Genomic DNA, 19,062 nt, shown 5'->3' with positions numbered 1-19,062 from the left:
TGATAGTCCCTCAAGAAGAGACTTGGCACTTGGAATATCTCCCCACCTCTTAGGAGAGAGGCTGCCAGAGGCTTGTTCCCTGCAAAGCCATTTTTCCAGGGAGGAGCCTCCCAGGAGAAAGGCACCACCACGAGGAGCTGCTTGTCAGAATGGTGTCCTGATGGCACCTTTGACTTGTAGCTGTGGCTCACTTCACAAATCTCCACAGGTGACACTGGGGACCCACACCACTGACTGGAGCAGGAGGTACACCTTTGTACTCAAAACGTGACATTTATCTTCAGACAGACTCCAACACATGCACTGGCTTGTTCTTGCACTGCATCTGTGCAGGCAATGAACTGTGGGGCAGAAATTCCAGAGTTTTTGAACAAAAGCTTTGTGGAGTAGTTTGATTTTGCCTAGCTCTGAAACTGTTTAGCACAACACAGGGCTGATGCTATTCAAATGCCTCATGTCAAGGACTTTATCCTCAGCCTCACCACAGGCCCAACAACATAAAAGCCTAAACAGATACTGGAGTACAAGAGCTCAGTTCAATAGGCAAAAGTTAAGAGAAATCTTCTAGTGCTTACCCCTGTGAAACTTCTACCATAAAGTCTAGAATACTGAAGAAAAGAATACTAATCTATGGTGAAGGGGTTTGAAACAGCTTCGCTAAGTTTCACCAAAAAGAAAGAGTCTCTGCATTCTGAAGTTGCCTAAACAAAAAAAAAAAAAAAACCAAAAAAACCTGAAAAACACACAAAAAACCCACAAAAAACCCCAAAACAAAAACAAACAAACAAAAACTCACCCAAAAAGCCAACAACCACCAACCAAAAAACCCAAAAGCCAAACGAAAAAAACCCCACAAAGAAACCAACCAAATACACAAACACACACACAAAGGGAAACCAAGAGAAAAGGAAGAATAGATATAAAGCTCTAAGGCATTTATACCACTAATAATGTTCCTCCCCAAATATCACAGTGTACTGAAATATTCAAAGATTCAGTGTTTTAGAAGTGTTTAAATGAAAAAAAAGATGTGTGTAGAAAATTAGTGTGCAAAGGTCCTACTTGATCTCCTTCCATACCAACCAGCTCCCCCTGGGGTTCAAAAGTGGCTTTAGGACCAGAATTGAAAACAGGTAACAGAATTATGCAAAGTGCAACAAATGTGAAAGAGGGCAGACACAACTTAGAATAAATGCTGTCTTTTATTATTCAGTTTATCCAAACATTTCAGTTTTCTCTGCAAGATTGAATCAGAGCAGCCATACAGTCATTTGTCCCCTGCAGCATTTCCATAGGAGCCAATGTGACACTTCATGCACAGGACCCAAGGCTGTGTTCAAGCCACACAAAAACTGAGCCACATCCTTAAGAGCAAGAGTGAGAAATTGCTTCAGTCATTTTTCATTACCCAGCTGTGAGCACCACACAAAAAACCAAGAAATTCCTCAAGGAAAGAAAGTGACCTTGTGTGATTGTCTGTTGATAATTCATGATTAGAATGTCACAATCCAACAACAGAACTTCTACAGTTTGGTATTTTGGGTTTCACTATAAATATTTGATGAGGTTTGTTTATTAGTATATTTGGCGAGTGTTTAGACATGAGAAAATTTTACTGTTTTGATAGATTTCATATAGAAATACTTTTAATTAAGTACCCAAAGCTTTAGAAAATAAATGTTTCAATAAGATCTGATTAAGACATGTACTAATGAGAGAGGTATAAGAAAATGCAGTTAAAATATACAAATTTCAAGTGCAAAAAGAAACACCATTACTTCTCAACAGTTTAAACCTTCCTTCTCAAAAACCATCTCCCTTTCTCTAATAAAGCTAAAATACCAGCCTTTCAATAGGCAGCCCCACTACTCAGTTGGTAGGAAAGATACATCTATTGCACTAGAAGTACAAAGCTAAGAATAATGCATAATATTTTATTCTTAAACTTATTTACAAAAATATATTGCACCAATCCATTTTCCTTTTTCCAGTTAATGTTAAGGAAAAGCCTATTATGTACAAAGTTAAAAACAGAAGTGCAAAAGCAGACTGAAAGAAACCAGAAAGGAGTTTATTTAAAATGCTAAATACAGTTTACTACCTGACCATAGCCTACATCCAGCATGACCTAAAACAATTTGTACCAGATATATCTGCAATTTCAGAATTCCTTGCATTTCTCTGCAGAACAGGCCTTATCTTTCCCTCTAACCATCAGAGGGTCTACATCAAATGTAAAGGCTAATCAGAGCTTAGCTTAACAGCTTCATTTCTCCAGGGAAGTGATGCTCTCTTAGGTAAATTGAGAAAGCTACACAGTATTACACATGTATTTGAAAGGTAGTGATAAATCAGGCATGATGGTTTTCATCCTTCCCAAACACCATGAGGAAAGTTTGCTGATGTTTCAGGACTGATAACTCCAAGGCATTGCCAGTCCACACCACATGAGCACAGCACGTGGTCCTGTCTCGGTCTACCTGCCACTGGGACTGTCATGATGCATTTCTGGGGTGTAGGTAAGGAGCACAATCATAACCCAGAGGTGAAGCAAGGCCTGGGAAAAGAAAAGGAATAAATTTAGCACTGAAAATCACCATCCACAGCAGCAGTAAATAGGAAAGCTCTCAGTGAGAGCTGATAGAACTCGTTTTGTAGAAATATTTTGATTAAATTTTTTTTCTACTAATCAGATACTTCTAAAAAAATAATTGTCATTTGAACATTGAAATGCTAAATCAGATTCTGAAGAACCCATTTACAGAAATCTGAAGACTTTACACAAGCAGCAAAAATAAGACAGCCTGTTTTCCTACAGATTTGTGTTGTCTGGTTTCTGTTTTCCTCCATGGCACAGAGACTTCAGCTGTTCCCTGTGACACCCAGTGCCCAGCCAGCACACTGATGTGCCTGTGAGCCACTGCTCCTGTGCCAACTGGCTGGCACCTGACTGTAAGCCAGCCCAGCTCTGACTGCCTTCTCTTTAGTGCAGGCACTCATTGGAGGCATTTTTATGAACTCTGTAGGAATGTTAATTCTCATTCAAATTTGGCTGAAATTATCCAATCAGAATAGAAGCTGCCTGGAGTGCAAAAAGGAATACCTAACCCACATTTATTTTAAAAATACTTTAAAAAATTCAAGTTATAGTAGTCATGGTCAAGGTTTGAGCTGAAAAAGGATAACTGCCCCTGGCTGCCCAGCTCCTGTACAGCCACCATCAAGTTTCCCTTCACACTGCAGCTTAGGCAGCACAGGTGTGCAGTGTTTTTACAAAGCCTGCCTTTCCACAGGGCCCTGCAGCTGACAGGCACCCGCCCTCCAGTGGGTGAGGGAGGCGTTTCACTTCTAGCAACTGCCAGCCTGACAGCTTTGCCCCATGGGGGTGAGCAATTTTCTACTATTGGTTTAAGTCTACCAAGAACAACTTGTCTTGCTACTTTTGCAGCTACTAGAGAAGAGTGATCATTAGCCACTGAAAAAACACCACAGTGAGGAGTCAAATATTAAAAAACCTCTAAAAATTGTCATTTTCCTAAATGCAGTACATGCAGGCATGGCAGGTTAACCTTGGCAACTGGTCACTATTATTCCATATTTTACTACTAGAATCTACTTTCACAGGCTTTAAATGGTGGTTACATAAGTGCCTTTAAGACTGATATACTGAGAATTTCTGGGAAAAACTGAAAGCTGCCAAGCAACATGACTCCAAAATGCTGTTGTAAAAGCATTATTTGGTCCACTTTCCAAAACCCTACACTGAGTTGTTAATTACAGCCTCTTGAGCATCAATCTTTCCATTTAAGACATACTGGCATGTAAAGTGGCTCTAGAAGTCTTGCACTGAAGAGAGCTGACTCACCATGTAAATGATGACAAAGACTCGTGCTATGGGGTATCGCCTCAGAAAGATTCCCAGCCGAATGCTACACAGGGAGCACGAGACAACAAAACACACAATTTAACACTGAGCAATCAATTCCTGTCACTCTCATCTCAGCCACCACAAATTCAAACATTATGGCTTTGGTTCTGTCTTGAATTTTCTCAAATACATATAAGGCTTTGTTGTTGTCTTGAATTTTACTTCATGTACTCAAAACATTAAGTGGGGTGAGAAAATTCAGACCATAAAACCCTCCTAATTTTTTCTCAATCACAGAAATTCTGTCACAATGAGAGTCATGGAAGCACAAAGGACTTTCTATCAAGGTATCTTGCTTTCAAAGGACTAAGAAGTACTACTAAATTTCGTTTTCTGTTGGTATTTGTTTCAAGTTTTGTAGCAGACCTTTGCTGTGAACACTGTCAATTCACCTAACTCCTCAGAAAGGGATCAAAGCAAATTTATTGCTGGATCCAGAATGGTTTTCATTTACTAATTTCTCAAACAGATTATCTTCCAAGGTAATCTGCTGCATTGGCTAAGAAGGCAGAATCATGTCTTCATCAGGACTGAAAGAGTACAGATGATACTCTCCCACTAATACACTCTTACAGTTTATCACAGACACAGCCAAAACCTCTGAAAGTAAAAAATGTAGAAGATGGATGTAATGAATTTGATTAGATATTTTTTCATAACTCAGGGAACTCCTTGCACCAAAATCTGTAGGAGCTTTGTTTAAATAACTGACAGTAATTTGCAAAAGCTTAACAATATTAATGTCACAGGTTAAGAATATTAATGTCAAAGCACAAGTGAAGTGGGTCAATACTTAGTATTTGACACCACACTTTAGCTGCACTATTTTAACCTTTTCCCTTCATAAAGGGAACAATACACCCCCAAGTGTGTCCCTTGAGCACTGCAAAGGGCTGGCAGTGATTCCAGACGAGCTCCCTGGGCACAGCCTCACCTGAACTGGTCGATGGTGCTGGCAGCCTTGCGCACCCTCCCGTACATCCCCGCCGCGCCGGCGTCGGCGTCGCCGAACAGGACAGGGACGCTGCGCAGGCGAGCCCCTGTGTGGGGAACAGTCACACAAACTGGTGTCAAATGGAACAAACTGACACATTGTAACAAACATGTTTGTAAACAATATACACTGATCAATGTGATTGCAGTGCCATCAATCATTGATAAACTTACTATCAAGTCAAACTTTTCTTCCGCCTAATATATTTTTTAAATGTATAAGTTTACTAAATGGATATCTGGATATTCAATTCCCTCATGTCACTATTGTTATATACATATATATATTATTTATACACTTAATAACTATTATTAGGTGTACAAAATGATGGGCTTGATACCGGCACAGTTTCTCAAATTTTTTTACTCTCATACCATGAAACTTTGATTACCATTTCTGACGCTAACTTGTACATTCAACAATTTTTACTTTATTTACATTTTTACTATGTATCAACTTCATTTAAAAAATGGGTAATGTTACTTTTCTATAACTAAACTTCAGCTTTCTGAAGTTACTTACAAACAACTCCAGCTTTGATAAGCAGAGAAAAAGTCAGGACTGTTATTTCACACCTCTTGGTGACTGTCCCTTGCTTTTAAAGTTACTTAACGCACATAGAAAATGACAAATTTTGACTCTGAAGAGTAACATCTCAACACACTGGATCAGCTGCTGGGGTTGTCCCAGAAATACAGGACTGACAAACCAACTTTATCAAAACCAACATATTTTAAGCTGCTTTTCAAGAAAAACAGAAAGCAAGGAGGGAAGAAATTAATTTCAATTGGATCAATTCTCAAAAGGAAGTAATCCATTCTTACTCTCTTCCCAAACCCTTTCTGCAAGAGAACACTTAAATCCTGTTTCTAATATTTAGCTTAAACCCAAAATACAAGTTTATTTGCACCTGTGACAGAATTACTTCAACAGTGCCATGGTATAGAGAATTAAAGACTAAATCTGCTTTATTAAATTCACTGAAGTCATTTGCTCACAAGAAGGAGCTTCTGGTTAACTTTGATACTGGCTGCTGCAGAGAAGGTCTCTAGAATAAGTGGCCTATTTTCAGCACTTATTTTTCCTTACAAACTCAGACCTTCAGGGAAAGGCATTAGGAAACAAAATAAGCCTGGACTGCAGAAAAGAGAAGAGTTTTAAGTATTTTATTTCCTTGTTTACCTTCAGCACCATCAATGCCTGCCATGTTAATGGAAGGTCCATTGGCACTTGTGCCTTGGACAGCCTTCAGCTGCTGCTCGAGCCGTTCCAGCTGGTACACCAGGGAATTTTTCTCTGTGCTCAGGCTCTCTAACATGGTTTGCTTCTGAATTAGTGTTTCTGTCAGCTGGTGAAGCCGATTCTCCAATTCTGTCTGACTACTACTGCTTAGAGTCTTGTTTGTCAGCTAAAAAACCAAAGAAAAAAAAAATCATTCTAAATTCAAACTGACCAATTGACATATTACAAAGCTCTATAATAATCAGCTTTCAAGAACCAAGTTACTCCACAGCAGAATTTTTATAGGATAATGCCATCAAAACTATCACTGATGAGTGCAATAAAGAGGAAACCCAATGTCAACAACTGTTAACTGTTTACATTACACAAGAAACTCTTTATAAAAATATATCTGTTTTCCACCTATAATCATATGAAAGTTTCTGTATGAGCCTAAATTTGATCACAACATGAATGCTATGCCTCAGAGACAGGTTTAAACAGCAATTAATAGCAGGCTAATCCAGCCTGCCTACCACACTTTCAACTTAGTGAGTATGTAAAAATGTTTTCACATGAGGAAGGAAAAACTCAGTACAAATAGGGAGACCTGATGCCATTTTACAGGAAAACATTAATGAAGTGGTGAGAATGCAGGGTATGTTGTAGAAGAACTGAGGAGCACCAAGGCAGAAAACATGACTGTACTGGCAAATAGAAACTGCAAGGCCAGCAACTGGATCATGTGTTTGACATGGATGTTGTCATTCAATTTGCAGAAAATATTTCACGCAAATGGGAATCACCAGATCTGCCATATGTGCAATAGCTCATCTATTCACTTCAGTCCTAGACCTCAGCCACCTTGTGGCATCATATTCCACAAAGATGGAGCTTCATTAACAAAGAAAAGAATCATCAGGAATTACAGATACCCAAAATACAAACTAGGTGCCTGCAACCAGGCAGAGGCAGGTGCAGGTAGTCCTGAAGTTCAGCACCACCAGAAAATTCGTCCACCAACATGCCCAAGAAATCTGTATCACATCACAACCATTTCCAAATGCTGACACTGTAGCTGTCCAGCTGCCCACACCTGACTGCAGACTGCCAATTTCCCCATGAACAGCCTACTTTCACTGTGCTAAGGTAACTTTACAGAATGAGGCCTGTGCCTTCAGGCTGCCCAAGGAGACTCTGGGGGCTCATAAGAATGTGGGGGTTCCAAAGGAATAAGACTGACACAAGGGAAACAGGTCCATCAACACAGCAGAACTTGGTAAAGAGTCCCACACTAACAACCCTAATCCAGCTGCTGATGTTGAGCAGGCACACAGGAGTGCAGAAGTGGCCAGGCTCACACGGTGGCCCCACTGAACAGAACAGTGGGCCACATGGATCACAGAGTCTGCAGGATGGAACCAAGGTTCCTTGAACAGTTACAAGGATCTTGGCAGAATTCATACTGACCTAATCAAACTCCAATGAGTGTTTTTAGTCTACAAAGAGAAGAACATTGATCCAACACCCCCCACCAGGTCTAGTTGGGACAGTGGTTGATTTTTTCTCCCTGCTTTATATAAAAGCACACACAATTATAAAATAGGCTACTTACATGGTTCCCTTCCTGTATTCCCTACTCTCAAAACTCTACTCTTTATTGAAAACAAGTACACTGTACCTCACTTGTAGAATGCTAACAGGATTTTTCAGGACAGTGTAGTCAAATAAGTAGTTCCTAACACTGTTTTCATAACTGAAGGGTATAAAATTGTTTTCTATACACACCTGATTTCTGAGCTTCTGAATTTCTTCCTCTCTGTCTTTTATTCTGCTTTGCAAAGTATTCTTTGTCCGATACAGTTCTTCTTCAGTATAACGAAGTTCCTATAAAATTTATCACAATCACACAGAACAGATTTTATACATATTTGTATTTTGAGAAACAAACTCTGGTTGTCTAGAGTTTCACAACAGAACACAAGAAAGCAATATGCTGTAATCAAATACAAACTGAAATATTATCTTAGTTACAGGTCTGTCATGGACAGGGGTATGGGGATAGAGAGCTGAGTATCAAGACACAACCTACAAGGCTAATTAAATTCTTTTGTGGAGACTGCCCTAATAGAAAAATCAATCCAGACTCATTTACTGGGACTAACACAATTTCATTGGGATCAAAATTTTATCTTCCTTACACTTTCACCATTTGTTGCAGTGCTATCTTAAAACTATGTCAATAATGTAACAATTACAAAATACTTAGAGGGTATCTGTATTCCTAAAATAAACTCATTAATTCAAAATACTATTCTTTAAACATGTTTGAAAACCCTTTGCATATCTATCTATAATTCTGTATGACATACATTTTCCTCTAAAGTTTAGGACAAATTAACATAGCAGATATGAAAGGAGAAGGAATATTAGAAAAAAAATTACTGAAAAGTAAATATAACTGTTTTGTTACTCCCATGATTTGGTGGCTATTTTAGCTCCCACTTACAGACCTGTCAAGCTTATCTTTTAAATTAAAAATCTTCAAATTACTCTGACTTCAGCTGTCAGTTACTACAGAAAACAGATAATCCTGTTCTCCCTTTGAACCATCAGATGCACAAAAAAATAACACCTCTACTTATTTTCCATCTTTGGTTTCAGAAACCTTATGGCATTAGTTAAAGCAACTCCCAGATAGAACTGACCATAATTATATCAAGTATCAACACAAGCAATTATGTTAAAAGCACATGTAAATGGGTGTCATCAAAAGGAAGACTTCAGTTTCTGCAACAACTGATGTTTTTTTAAATTTACCTCACTCTTTCTATTGACTTAAAGCATATTCCTCAGAAGGGCAGGAGTAACAAAATACAATCTACCATCTGCTTTGACATAATAAACATCAGCTACCCATCGAGAGCAGACCTCGACTTCTGCCTTTTAATTAGTTCAAGCTGCAAGTATCCTATTAAAATGTAATTTCTGAAAGGATAGATAATCCTCTAAGATAAATTGTTCCTAGCAGATACAGAGGACTCATGCTTTCTTCATTATCAATTCTCTTTACATGAGCTTTTTCTTACAAGGAAAATTTTTAACATGCAAAGGATTTGTCCAATTCCTACTGCATAGTAAGTTTGTTCACATGAAATACAAGTTTGTCTTTTTTCCCCACTCTCTTTATAGCACAAAACTGTTTAAATCAAGGCAGAATTTGCTCAAAAAGATGACACAATCTGACAGAATTCATTAACATAATTTTATCAGCAATTTGTCTACTACAGCAGTTTAGAAGTAATGACAATTAGATTCAGAACTGAGTAACAAAAATTACTGCTAGAATTGGTACTACAATGACATTGTTTTGCAAGCTACAACTTATGGATTAATTGAGCACAGGAAGATTCACAATAGTCACTTCCAGTATTAGGGTTTTTTAATATAAAAAATGTTACACTTGTTACTACATCCCTGTTGTTTGATTGTTTCCCTGTTGAATAAAATTCAATTCTGTGCCCTCCCTTGGGGCCCTGTTTATCCACCAGGATCTCTGCTCATCAGCAGTACCCAGAAGGCCCTGACCATTGCTTAATCTTGGCTGCACTTTCCTTGACCTAGTGGAGTACCAGACAAAAAATTAATCAAACACTGCCCAAGTATCCAAATATTGTCTTATTAAGCCAAATGCTTTTCTGATGACACCACACAGGGCCTAAAAAGAGATCTGGCTTTCAAGAACTCCTTACCTGTTTCTGCCGTTCTAGTTCAGCTTCTGCCTCCTGCTTGGCCATTTTTTGTGCTGATATTTGCTCTTGCAGGTCTTGAAGCTGCTCTCTCACCGACTCAGCTTCGCTTACCTGCTGTGTCTCCATGTCCTGAAATGAACACAAATATAATCATTTCACTAACATTCAGGGGTTACTGCAAATCCGTCATAGGTAACAGCAAAAACAGTATATACAATATTTCTGCAAAGGAAAAGGAAGGTGTGGGTGTATTGGATAAATTACATTTGGTGATTTTATACACAATGTTTTTAGTAACACAGTAATAAAATAAATACATTTTTTGAACATGAAAAGCCTCTGCTTCTTCCTTTCTGCTCTCTACAGGCTAAAATTGTAAAAGAGGCTTGCATGCAGCTGCTGTGTTGAGCCCATTATGCCAGCAGATGGGCATGGATGACTTGGATTACAGGGCTTCAAGGATTAGCAGCTCTTGCAGAAAAGAATATAGGTGGTGGCTAGAGAAATCACTATGATTGTCAGGAAAGAAATGCTTCCCTCAAAAGGAACACAGGGAAGAGAGAAGTAAGGTAATGAATACCAGAAACAACAGACCCACAGTGCACAAGAGAACAGTTCTTTGTTGTAGCTAACTGCAAACACAGGAGTACACAGGCACAGCTACCTGCAGCTCTGCTCTCATCTGTTGTATTTGCCCCATCAGTTTCTGTATTTCTTCCCTCTGAGTGTCTCTCTCGTGTCTCAGTTCCTCCAGTTCCACCGTGCTTGCTGTATTGCTATCCAGGCCTTCAATACCAGAGCCTTCTTTTAAGCTGTTTATCAACTTTTCCTTAGACTGAAAAAAGAAGTCAATACATTATTTATAGCAGTATTGAACAAGTGCTCAACTACAATATGCTATAATGACTGGTTCATCTGTTCTTTTATCCAGTTATGACCCTACACACTTGAAAATGGGAATGCTTCCATATTGATAATTTTTCTGATTTTCTGTATGCCATAAGACTAATTTTACTGAAAGTCTGTGTTATCTGTGGAAGAGTGCAGCTTTTTTTCTTTACAAGTGCCTGGAATGTTAAACTTGTCATGGATAACAATTTTGGCCCTCTTGGCACTGAAACAGACAAGATGCACACCAACAAACACTACAGAAAAAAATGACCCTCTTTTTCTCCTGCCAACAAAATCAAGAACCAAATACAGCAGTCATTCTTCAAGGAAGGAGGATAAATAATTTTATCCAGAGTCAGTCTAGGGCTACGTTGACATTGACTTGTGTTTTTAGGCTTTTCATATTCACCAAGATGATTTAAAACCTGTCCTTGAACATTTGACTAAATTAACTATTCTAAGAAGAGATCTCTATCTTCAACATCTTGCTAACATTTGTAAACAAGACTCAAACCAACAACATCTGGACATGGTATCTTTGACAATTTACATAGTACAGAACTTGGCACAAAATACCTGATTTAGCCACTGTTCATATCACATTAATCACAAGCAACCTTTCAGGACATGGAAAAATACTCTCTGGTTACATGTAAAGTATCCATTCTATGCTTTGCTTCCACCCCAGGCAGAACAGAGTAACACTCTTGAATCAAAAATACTGGATATGGAACAAATTGTAGGTTTCACCTACTGCACTTACATCTATCTGGACTCTTGGATGTGGAACACGCTGACAGATGAAGCACAATAAGCACAATGGTTCCCTTGGATTTTTTTTCAGGTTCAGGACCTGAACTACCATTTCAATTTCATAACCTCATCTATAAATTTAAGTTTACAAAAGGCAGACTGGTAGCTCTTCTATATATGTATCATTATAGACATGCCCCAGAACACATTACAGGTCACATGAAAAAACAGACCACAGGTAGGATTATTTGAAGCATAACACCTTAAAGCAGTTAAAGCACACAAATCACACTGTATTTCTTCACAACAGTGCTTACTTGGAGAATGCGAGTAGCTTTCTGTTTATAGTCTGTCAGCTCCTGTTTTGCAGATTCCAGGTGGCTTTTGGTTACTTTGACTTGCTGCTGAAGCTCATCAGCTCGCCTCTTCTCATCTAAATACTTCCTCTCTGCTGCAGTTATCCCTTCTGCCAGGTGCTGACGTTCTGCTTCCACTTTACTCAGACGAGCCGCAAACTCATTCTATGAGTAATAAAAAAACAATATTTTGTGTTTAACACAGCTTTAACTTTCACCTAGGAGGGAAAAAAGAAAGTTTAAAAGCAACTACATAGAGCACACCACCTCCTATCTACCACCTCCAACTTAAAGACTCATTACTGCTACGTAGGAAGAAGCTCTGCTTGCTTAACCAAGTGGTAAATAATCCAAATAAGAATAGGCTTTTCTTTCCCTCGCCACAAATAGTGAAGGAATAAAAATCTTCCTGTTATTCAAATTTATTTAGCAAACAAAAAGCAAGCTTGCCCCTCAAAATATATTATCCATTTTAGAATGACATATTTTGAAGTACTGTAAAAAAAAACCAAAAGAAACACTCTCAAAGATTTTCAGATATGCTATTATTTGTAGCAAAGGCCAAATTAAGTATAGAAAACATTATTGATAATGTTGTTGCATCTTTCCCACAGAAGTCCTTCATCTTAAGATCTCACAGTAAATTGTGTAACAACACACCACGGAAAACTAAACTGATTACCAAATTACACTTCAAGCATTGTATTAAACATTAAAGTTAGCATTAAAAAAACCCAGTAAAAATTGTCAACATTAATCCTCAAAAATTTTTACTCATGAAGCTTTCAAAATAACATATAAGAAATAAATTAGCAACTCAAGGGTATTTAGTGCAGCAGACAGCAGCAGACCCTTCCAAGCAATTAGTACCCTGAACAGGAACTGGAGTCAAAGGGAGGAGAGAGCACATGGAACCTCATAGATCTGATCTCAAAATCAGTCTTAAAGTCTTCCAGACTCTTCACGTCTAACCTGCATTTGTTTGTAACTTTCTTGCTCTCGCTTGAGTGCAGAGTCTGCATCACGCAGCCTCTCCTGAAGAGTCTGAAGGGCTTGATTTTGTAAACTGCTTCCTTCACTGTGGTCTTGTATTATCCTGAAATAGAGACACACATTTACTGGAAAAGAAGCAAGCTATTGTGATTTTTTGTGTAGAACTATAACCTCCTAGATTCCAGACCAGCTTTGAAAACTTGCCCAGTAGATTACTGCATATGGACTACATGTGTGAGGCCTGCAGTTAATGACTCACACTTCTCCTCCCTGGCCTATATTCTGGAGTATCCATATCCCAGCAGTGAGATAAGTATGTATATTTGTGGATAAGCAAGTCTATTTTTCAAGAAAAAAAAATTCTTGGGATCATCAGCTTCATGCCTCTGACACAAATAGTTTACACAAAATGGATTCCAATAATCAGATGCCAACAGATGCCCTATTTAATACTCATTTGTCCTGTTCCCACTGCCAGCTATGATAGAGCAGTTTCAGTGCAAACTTTAATCCTTGTATTTCAAATCTTTCCTCATTAGTTGATTATTTTTTATTCTTGAAGGCAGTGAATTATCTACCTTAATTTTTTTTTCAAACTTATTACTATTTGCAGAATTGCAAAGCATGAAATGAAGAAGTACCGTGATTTTTCACTCTGCAGTGCCTCTAAAGCTTCTGTCCGAGCACTCAGGAGCTGATCAGCTTCCTGCAGCCGTACTTTCAGCACAGCCAGCTGGGAATCTTTGGCACCAACAGCTTCTGTCAGATCATCCACCCGAGCCTGAAGCTCTCTAACCATCCTGTCACTCTTGGAATGGTCAACATTCCACTTCTCCACCTTCTCCCGGGATTTGGTCAGTTCTACAAAATAAGAATTTTCTTTGAAGTTTACAAAAGTAGATATTGCAAGGGCTTGTAAGCAGTCAGGATGCAACTATCTCATTTCTTAAAGAAAAAAATTAAATACGACCAAGTTGAAGTAAAATTGAAAATCTATAAGCTACTGGGAAGTAACAAATGCCAGATTTGCTGTCAAAACACAGCCCAGAAAATTCTGGAGGTGATCTCAAAACAGACATTTCCTTCTGAGTCATACTGTGGATGACATATTTCACCTGATCCATCCCCTGCAATGGCCTAATGTTAAATATCCCTGTGCCAAGAGAAATGTTTGTATAAAGCATCTAGTTTAATTCCAGTTTGAGTTTACTGTCACATAAGAAAACAACAGAAAAATACACCAGTTGTGAATAATGCCTGAATACTCAGAACCTTCTGTTTTTAATCTAACATCACACATTAAACTTCAACTGGATATAAGAACTTAAACACGGCATCACACATTACACTTAAACTAACATCACACATTAAACTTCAACTGGATATAAAAATTATCTGGCCTATGCAGTTACTGTGAAAAAAATGTGGTATCTCAATTTTATGCCTAACAGCAGGAGTTTGCTCTCTGTTTTATCATTTAATTTGTACTCCCATTTTTTATATTTTCATTTCACTTGACTTTGAAGAAGCAAGTGATGTCATATTAAAAATATTAATTTTATATTTTTACTGTCAGTTTCTAGGCATCAGAGAATATAGTCTACTACAGCCAGAAAGCAGTCAGTTTGAAGTATTCAAACGAATTTGGTCATTTAAAAATAAGTATTTTGCAAAAGCCAGTAAAATGCAGGAAAAGTATTTTGAACATGGTATTGGCTGCCAGTGTTTTATTGAGATGTAAGCTTTGTAACTAACTTGAACACATCATTTTAATCAACGTTTGTTGTATTTTGTAGTTGAACAAGCCTTTTAATTTCTCCCATCTCATTCCATGGGAAGTCACACATGCAAAGGTACCTGGGGAGTTTTCATTACAAACACATAGAGCATTGTTTCCTAGCTCACTGGCACATTGCTAATGTTACAGCTGATGTACCTTCTTGTGTTTCTTTGGACCTCTGTATCAATGAAGCCACTTCTTGATTTAAAGACTGAACCTCATTTCGCAGCAGCTGGTTCTCCAGGCGAAGGTTGGACAGCTCATGGGATTTGGAATCATCACTGGCTGAAGGGCTGGGGCTGGTGACTGCACTTGGTGATGAATCCTTCAGGCCATCATTCCCTTGGGCTCCCAGGCCAGAGTCTGAACTGTCTGGAGTTTCTGGACAGAGAGATGCAACTTAGAACAAATGCCTGTGTTTGTACACTACCTTTCTATAAACAGTACTTCCATGTTCTGCACCAATGGTTAAGGAATAGCAAGGATAATAAATCAAAATAGTTCATGCTGGAATGGAATATGGAGATACTTCCCAAAAGGGGTTGCACAAGACAGGACTATTTACATGCATCATGCAATGTTTTTGTTAATACTTCTAGACAAAACATAATAGAAGTTACAAAATTTCTTATTACATACATGGTAACTTTAGGATTTCAAAACATTAATACTCTATTTATGACGTTGCTGCTCAGAGAAGTCCTCAGAAGCTGAAGAGTAACAGAAAACACTAAATGTACATGGCAACTAACTGCAGGAATTTTTAGTACAAACTAAAAATTTGGTATTTTTCATTCTGGTATTCATTCAGATTTTGCCAATGCCAATTTTGTTTCAAAAGAGAAAACAATAAAGGAACTCCTAGTGGTATTCTGAACAAGTCCCCTGGAGGGAAGGAGGAACCAACAGCCTTTTCCCAACATGCACAACACACATCTTGGATTAATGCTGTGAAAGCTACAAATCCCCTGTAAGAGTCCTGATTCCAGCACGCAGATAATTGGAAGCTTTGCAGCAATGTTAAGATAAAATGACATAGCAAGCAAGGAACAAACAAACAGGCAATCCAAAATGTTACTGCTGAATATTTCCTTCCCCTTGTGATCATTAACCAAGCTGCTTCACTTCTCCTATCACTGCAGAAGCCCTTAACACCCCAAGCCCAGGGAATGGGGGCACACTCTTAATGCTGAGCAACACTACACCCACAAGTAGCAGCAGTGACACAAGATTTCTTCCACGTTTTCTCAAGCCTTTTTCCAATTAAAGGGATCCTAAAAAATGTAATTATCTTTCCTCTGATTTACTTAACTTTCCAGCTTAAGACATAATTTAGGCTCATTTCTCTGTCTGGAAAACTCAATAGAAGAATTAGGCTAATGAACCAAGAAATGAACCATTTATAGCACAGATTAGATTATACCCATGGCAACATACAAAGTACAATGTTAATTGGTTTTGTCTATAGCTAATACATCAAAAGCTACTTCAACACATTCTGTGCTGAATATTTAAATGACACAGATATATCTGTACAATGAACTTTGGAAAACAGTGTGTTTAAATCCTGTATTGTAACTGCATTCTTCCTTATTTAGCAGCTCCACAATGCAAACTCTGCTCAAAAATCCTCAGAAGAAAATTCAACAAGCCACACTGAACAGAACAAATGTTTCTTAAGCACCAATCAGCAAGGCCACTGAGTCAGGTCTAACATATCTGTATTATTTATTTTTAGTAGTAAACCTTACTGAAAAGTCATGGACTCAGAAAAATATTCACATGTTTGGAAATTATCCCTTTTTATGTCTAAAGCTTCTCAGCATACTTAACGTAGTAGATAAAAAACTGGCATTTACAACATTTTACATGTTTAAAGTACTAAACAAATAATAAAGTATTCTAACTACATCATTAATAACAGAACCAGTTGTTTCAATTTTCTAAAATAAATACCAGCAAAGTAGCACAGCAACAAGGATGGAGTACAGCCTGGACAGTCTGGTAGAGAACAGAAGCTCTTGACACTTCCCAACCACACTGTCCTTTGTGTGGTTGACTTGAGCCCAGCCCCAGCTTCTGTCTGGCCTGAGGCTCACTCAGGCCTCTGGATCTAGACTGCAGTTATGGACTGCTGCTGGCAAAGCCAGAGGCTCTATCTCCCTGGCTCCCCACCAGCCTGCCTGCATCCAGCGTCCTGCAGGACAAGCACGTGTGCCAGCTCACCCCCGTGCATGGAACAGGAACAGCTCACCCCACCCACGTGCTGCACTGGGGGAAAGCCACTCCCCTCCCGCGTGGCAACAGCGCCTGCCAAACAAAAGAGACCAAACAAAAGCAGCAGCACCTCTGCGTCTACACGGGGACATGTGGGGCTGGGGCACGGCCAGAGCACAGCTCGGAGGGGCCAGGCTGAGCAGCAGCAGCAACAAGGCACATCCAGAGCACAGGGGATTCAGGTACTCATTATGTTGTCTGTCAAACTAGCACAGTATCTGCTATTGCCCAGTGATGAAAAACCTCACCCATTTGACATTATTACCACCATTAAATGCTTCATGAAGTTTGATGTTACCTAGCCTTACCCCAGACATACTTGGGTTTTACATATCTCTAGGTTCAATACTATTTAACTACCATTGCCTTGGCTCCTGATGGAATTATCCTCAGTAGTTTTTGCACTCTGTGTACTGGTAGACACAGAACTAATGCTTGAAGTCCGAGAGTGATTCTGAAGAACAGGTGCCTTGCTCTTCTCCTTTTTAGAGTCTATCCTTCCATTAGGTTCTTTCTCTGAACTGTTGAGAAAATCAAACAGCAACTCGTCATCAGGTTCTGACTTTTTTCTTCTCACAAAATGTGAGGCAGCTCTGGGTGTGGAAGCATTTTCTACTGGAGAAGCTGCCTCTGAGGATGTCCTACGTGCTGCTTTAATATTTGCTGTTCCTGCCAGGATTGTGGCCTTTTGGTGTTTAATATTTTCAGCTGCTGAGGAGATGTAGGCTGCTTTGGATGAGCTCTGGTATTTCAGTTCTCCAGTATGCTGGTGCACTTCAGAATACTCATTGGCAGAGTCCAAGTTCTTCTTATCATAAACTGCACTGCTTGATGTGTCTTTTTTGCTCAGAGCTGATGCAGCTCCTTGATCAACTCTGTTGAGCAGATCCTCTGCCTTTCCAGCGAGATCAGCGAGCCAAGACATGATGAGTATCTCTCGATGACCTCTGTACAATTAAAATTTCAGGACCATATACTGCAAAAGACAGAAGGATTACAAATCAGATAGCTGCTGCTGCTGAGGCAAGGTGTACTGTTTATCTAAACAACTGGTGTGTTGAGCTATTAGTGCTGTAGTTATTATAATACTTTTCTTCTGCTTATTTGGTATTTTGCTGTTCTGGTAACTAATGGAAATAAATCAAATCAGTTTCTGAAGAAAGCAGACAAAACCTAGGTCTTTAAACCAAGGTTATTAAAATCAGACCACTGCATCAGTTCCTGGTATCTTCAGCTGCTACAGAGTATCACAGAGGAAACAACTATGACTTAGATATTTGGCCTGCAAATTCCCAAGCTAGCTGAGGCCAGGATCTCCTCCCCCACAAACTCTGCAGCCTCTGCCTGTCCGTGACACCAACACGGCGGACAGGTGCCTTCACCACCTGCACCCCGGGCCTGCGACACCGCAGCGGGGCCGTGCGCCTCCCCCCAGCTCCGGGAAGGGGCGTTCAGAGCGGCCGCTGCCCCCACCCCCAGCACCGCCTGCCCTCCCCAGGCCCGGCCCCACGCAGGAGCGGCGGGGGCCTCAGCAGGGCCCGGCCTCACCTCCTGCAAGCGCCGGGGAGCCCCGGCCCGGGGGGAGCCGTGAGGGGCCGGCAGTCAGTGCTGAGAGCCCCGGCCCGGGGGGAGCCGTGAGGGGCCGGCGGTCAGCGCTGAGAGCCCCGGCCAGGGGGGAGCCGTGAGGGGCCGGCGGTCAGCGCTGAGAGCCCCGGCCCGGGGGGAGCCGTGAGGGGCCGGCGGTCAGCGCTGAGAGCCCCGGCCCGCGGGGAGCCGTGAGGGGCCGGCGGTCAGCGCGGAACCACGGCCGTGCCGGGCCGGGCCGGGCGCCTCAGCCCAAGCGCTTCCGGCAGACGTGGCCGCCTTTCCGGGGGCACCGCGCGCAGGCGCAGCGGAGCCGCCTCGCCCCCGGCGCGCTCGGCCCCCGCCCCCGGCGCGCTCGGCCCCCGGCACACTCGGGCCCCGCCCCCGGCGCTCTCATGCCCCGCCCCCGGCACACTCTGGCCCCGCCCCCGGCACGCTCGGGCCCCGCCCAGCCCTCGGGCCCCGCCCCGGCACACTCTGGCCCCGCCCCCGGCACGCTCGGGCCCCGCCCCCGGCGCGCTCAGGCCCCGCCC

At 40.7% G+C, this 19,062-nt stretch overlaps 1 protein-coding gene across 1 annotated transcript; it reads right to left on the bottom strand.

The window, feature by feature from the left end:
- Positions 1-1,183: 1,183 nt before the first annotated feature.
- GOLGA5 (golgin A5) lies at positions 1,184-18,728 on the bottom strand. Its single transcript, XM_058027077.1, has 13 exons — positions 18,494-18,728; positions 17,306-17,921; positions 14,825-15,049; positions 13,530-13,749; positions 12,868-12,991; positions 11,857-12,060; positions 10,560-10,730; positions 9,896-10,024; positions 7,932-8,030; positions 6,105-6,330; positions 4,863-4,968; positions 3,866-3,929; positions 1,184-2,557 (listed from the first exon to the last, which is right to left on the bottom strand). Exons 2-13 carry the CDS (start codon positions 17,868-17,870, stop codon positions 2,477-2,479), a joined length of 2,214 nt encoding a protein of 737 aa, XP_057883060.1. The 5' UTR covers positions 17,871-17,921; positions 18,494-18,728; the 3' UTR covers positions 1,184-2,476.
- Between the last annotated feature and the right edge of the window lie 334 nt (positions 18,729-19,062).

This window comes from Melospiza georgiana, chromosome 6 (genome assembly GCF_028018845.1).
Source record: "Melospiza georgiana isolate bMelGeo1 chromosome 6, bMelGeo1.pri, whole genome shotgun sequence".
In the NCBI taxonomy this organism is placed as follows: Eukaryota; Metazoa; Chordata; class Aves; order Passeriformes; family Passerellidae; genus Melospiza; species Melospiza georgiana.
The sequence above is the reverse complement of the archived record's forward strand: the minus strand, read 5'-3'. Positions and strand labels throughout refer to the sequence as shown.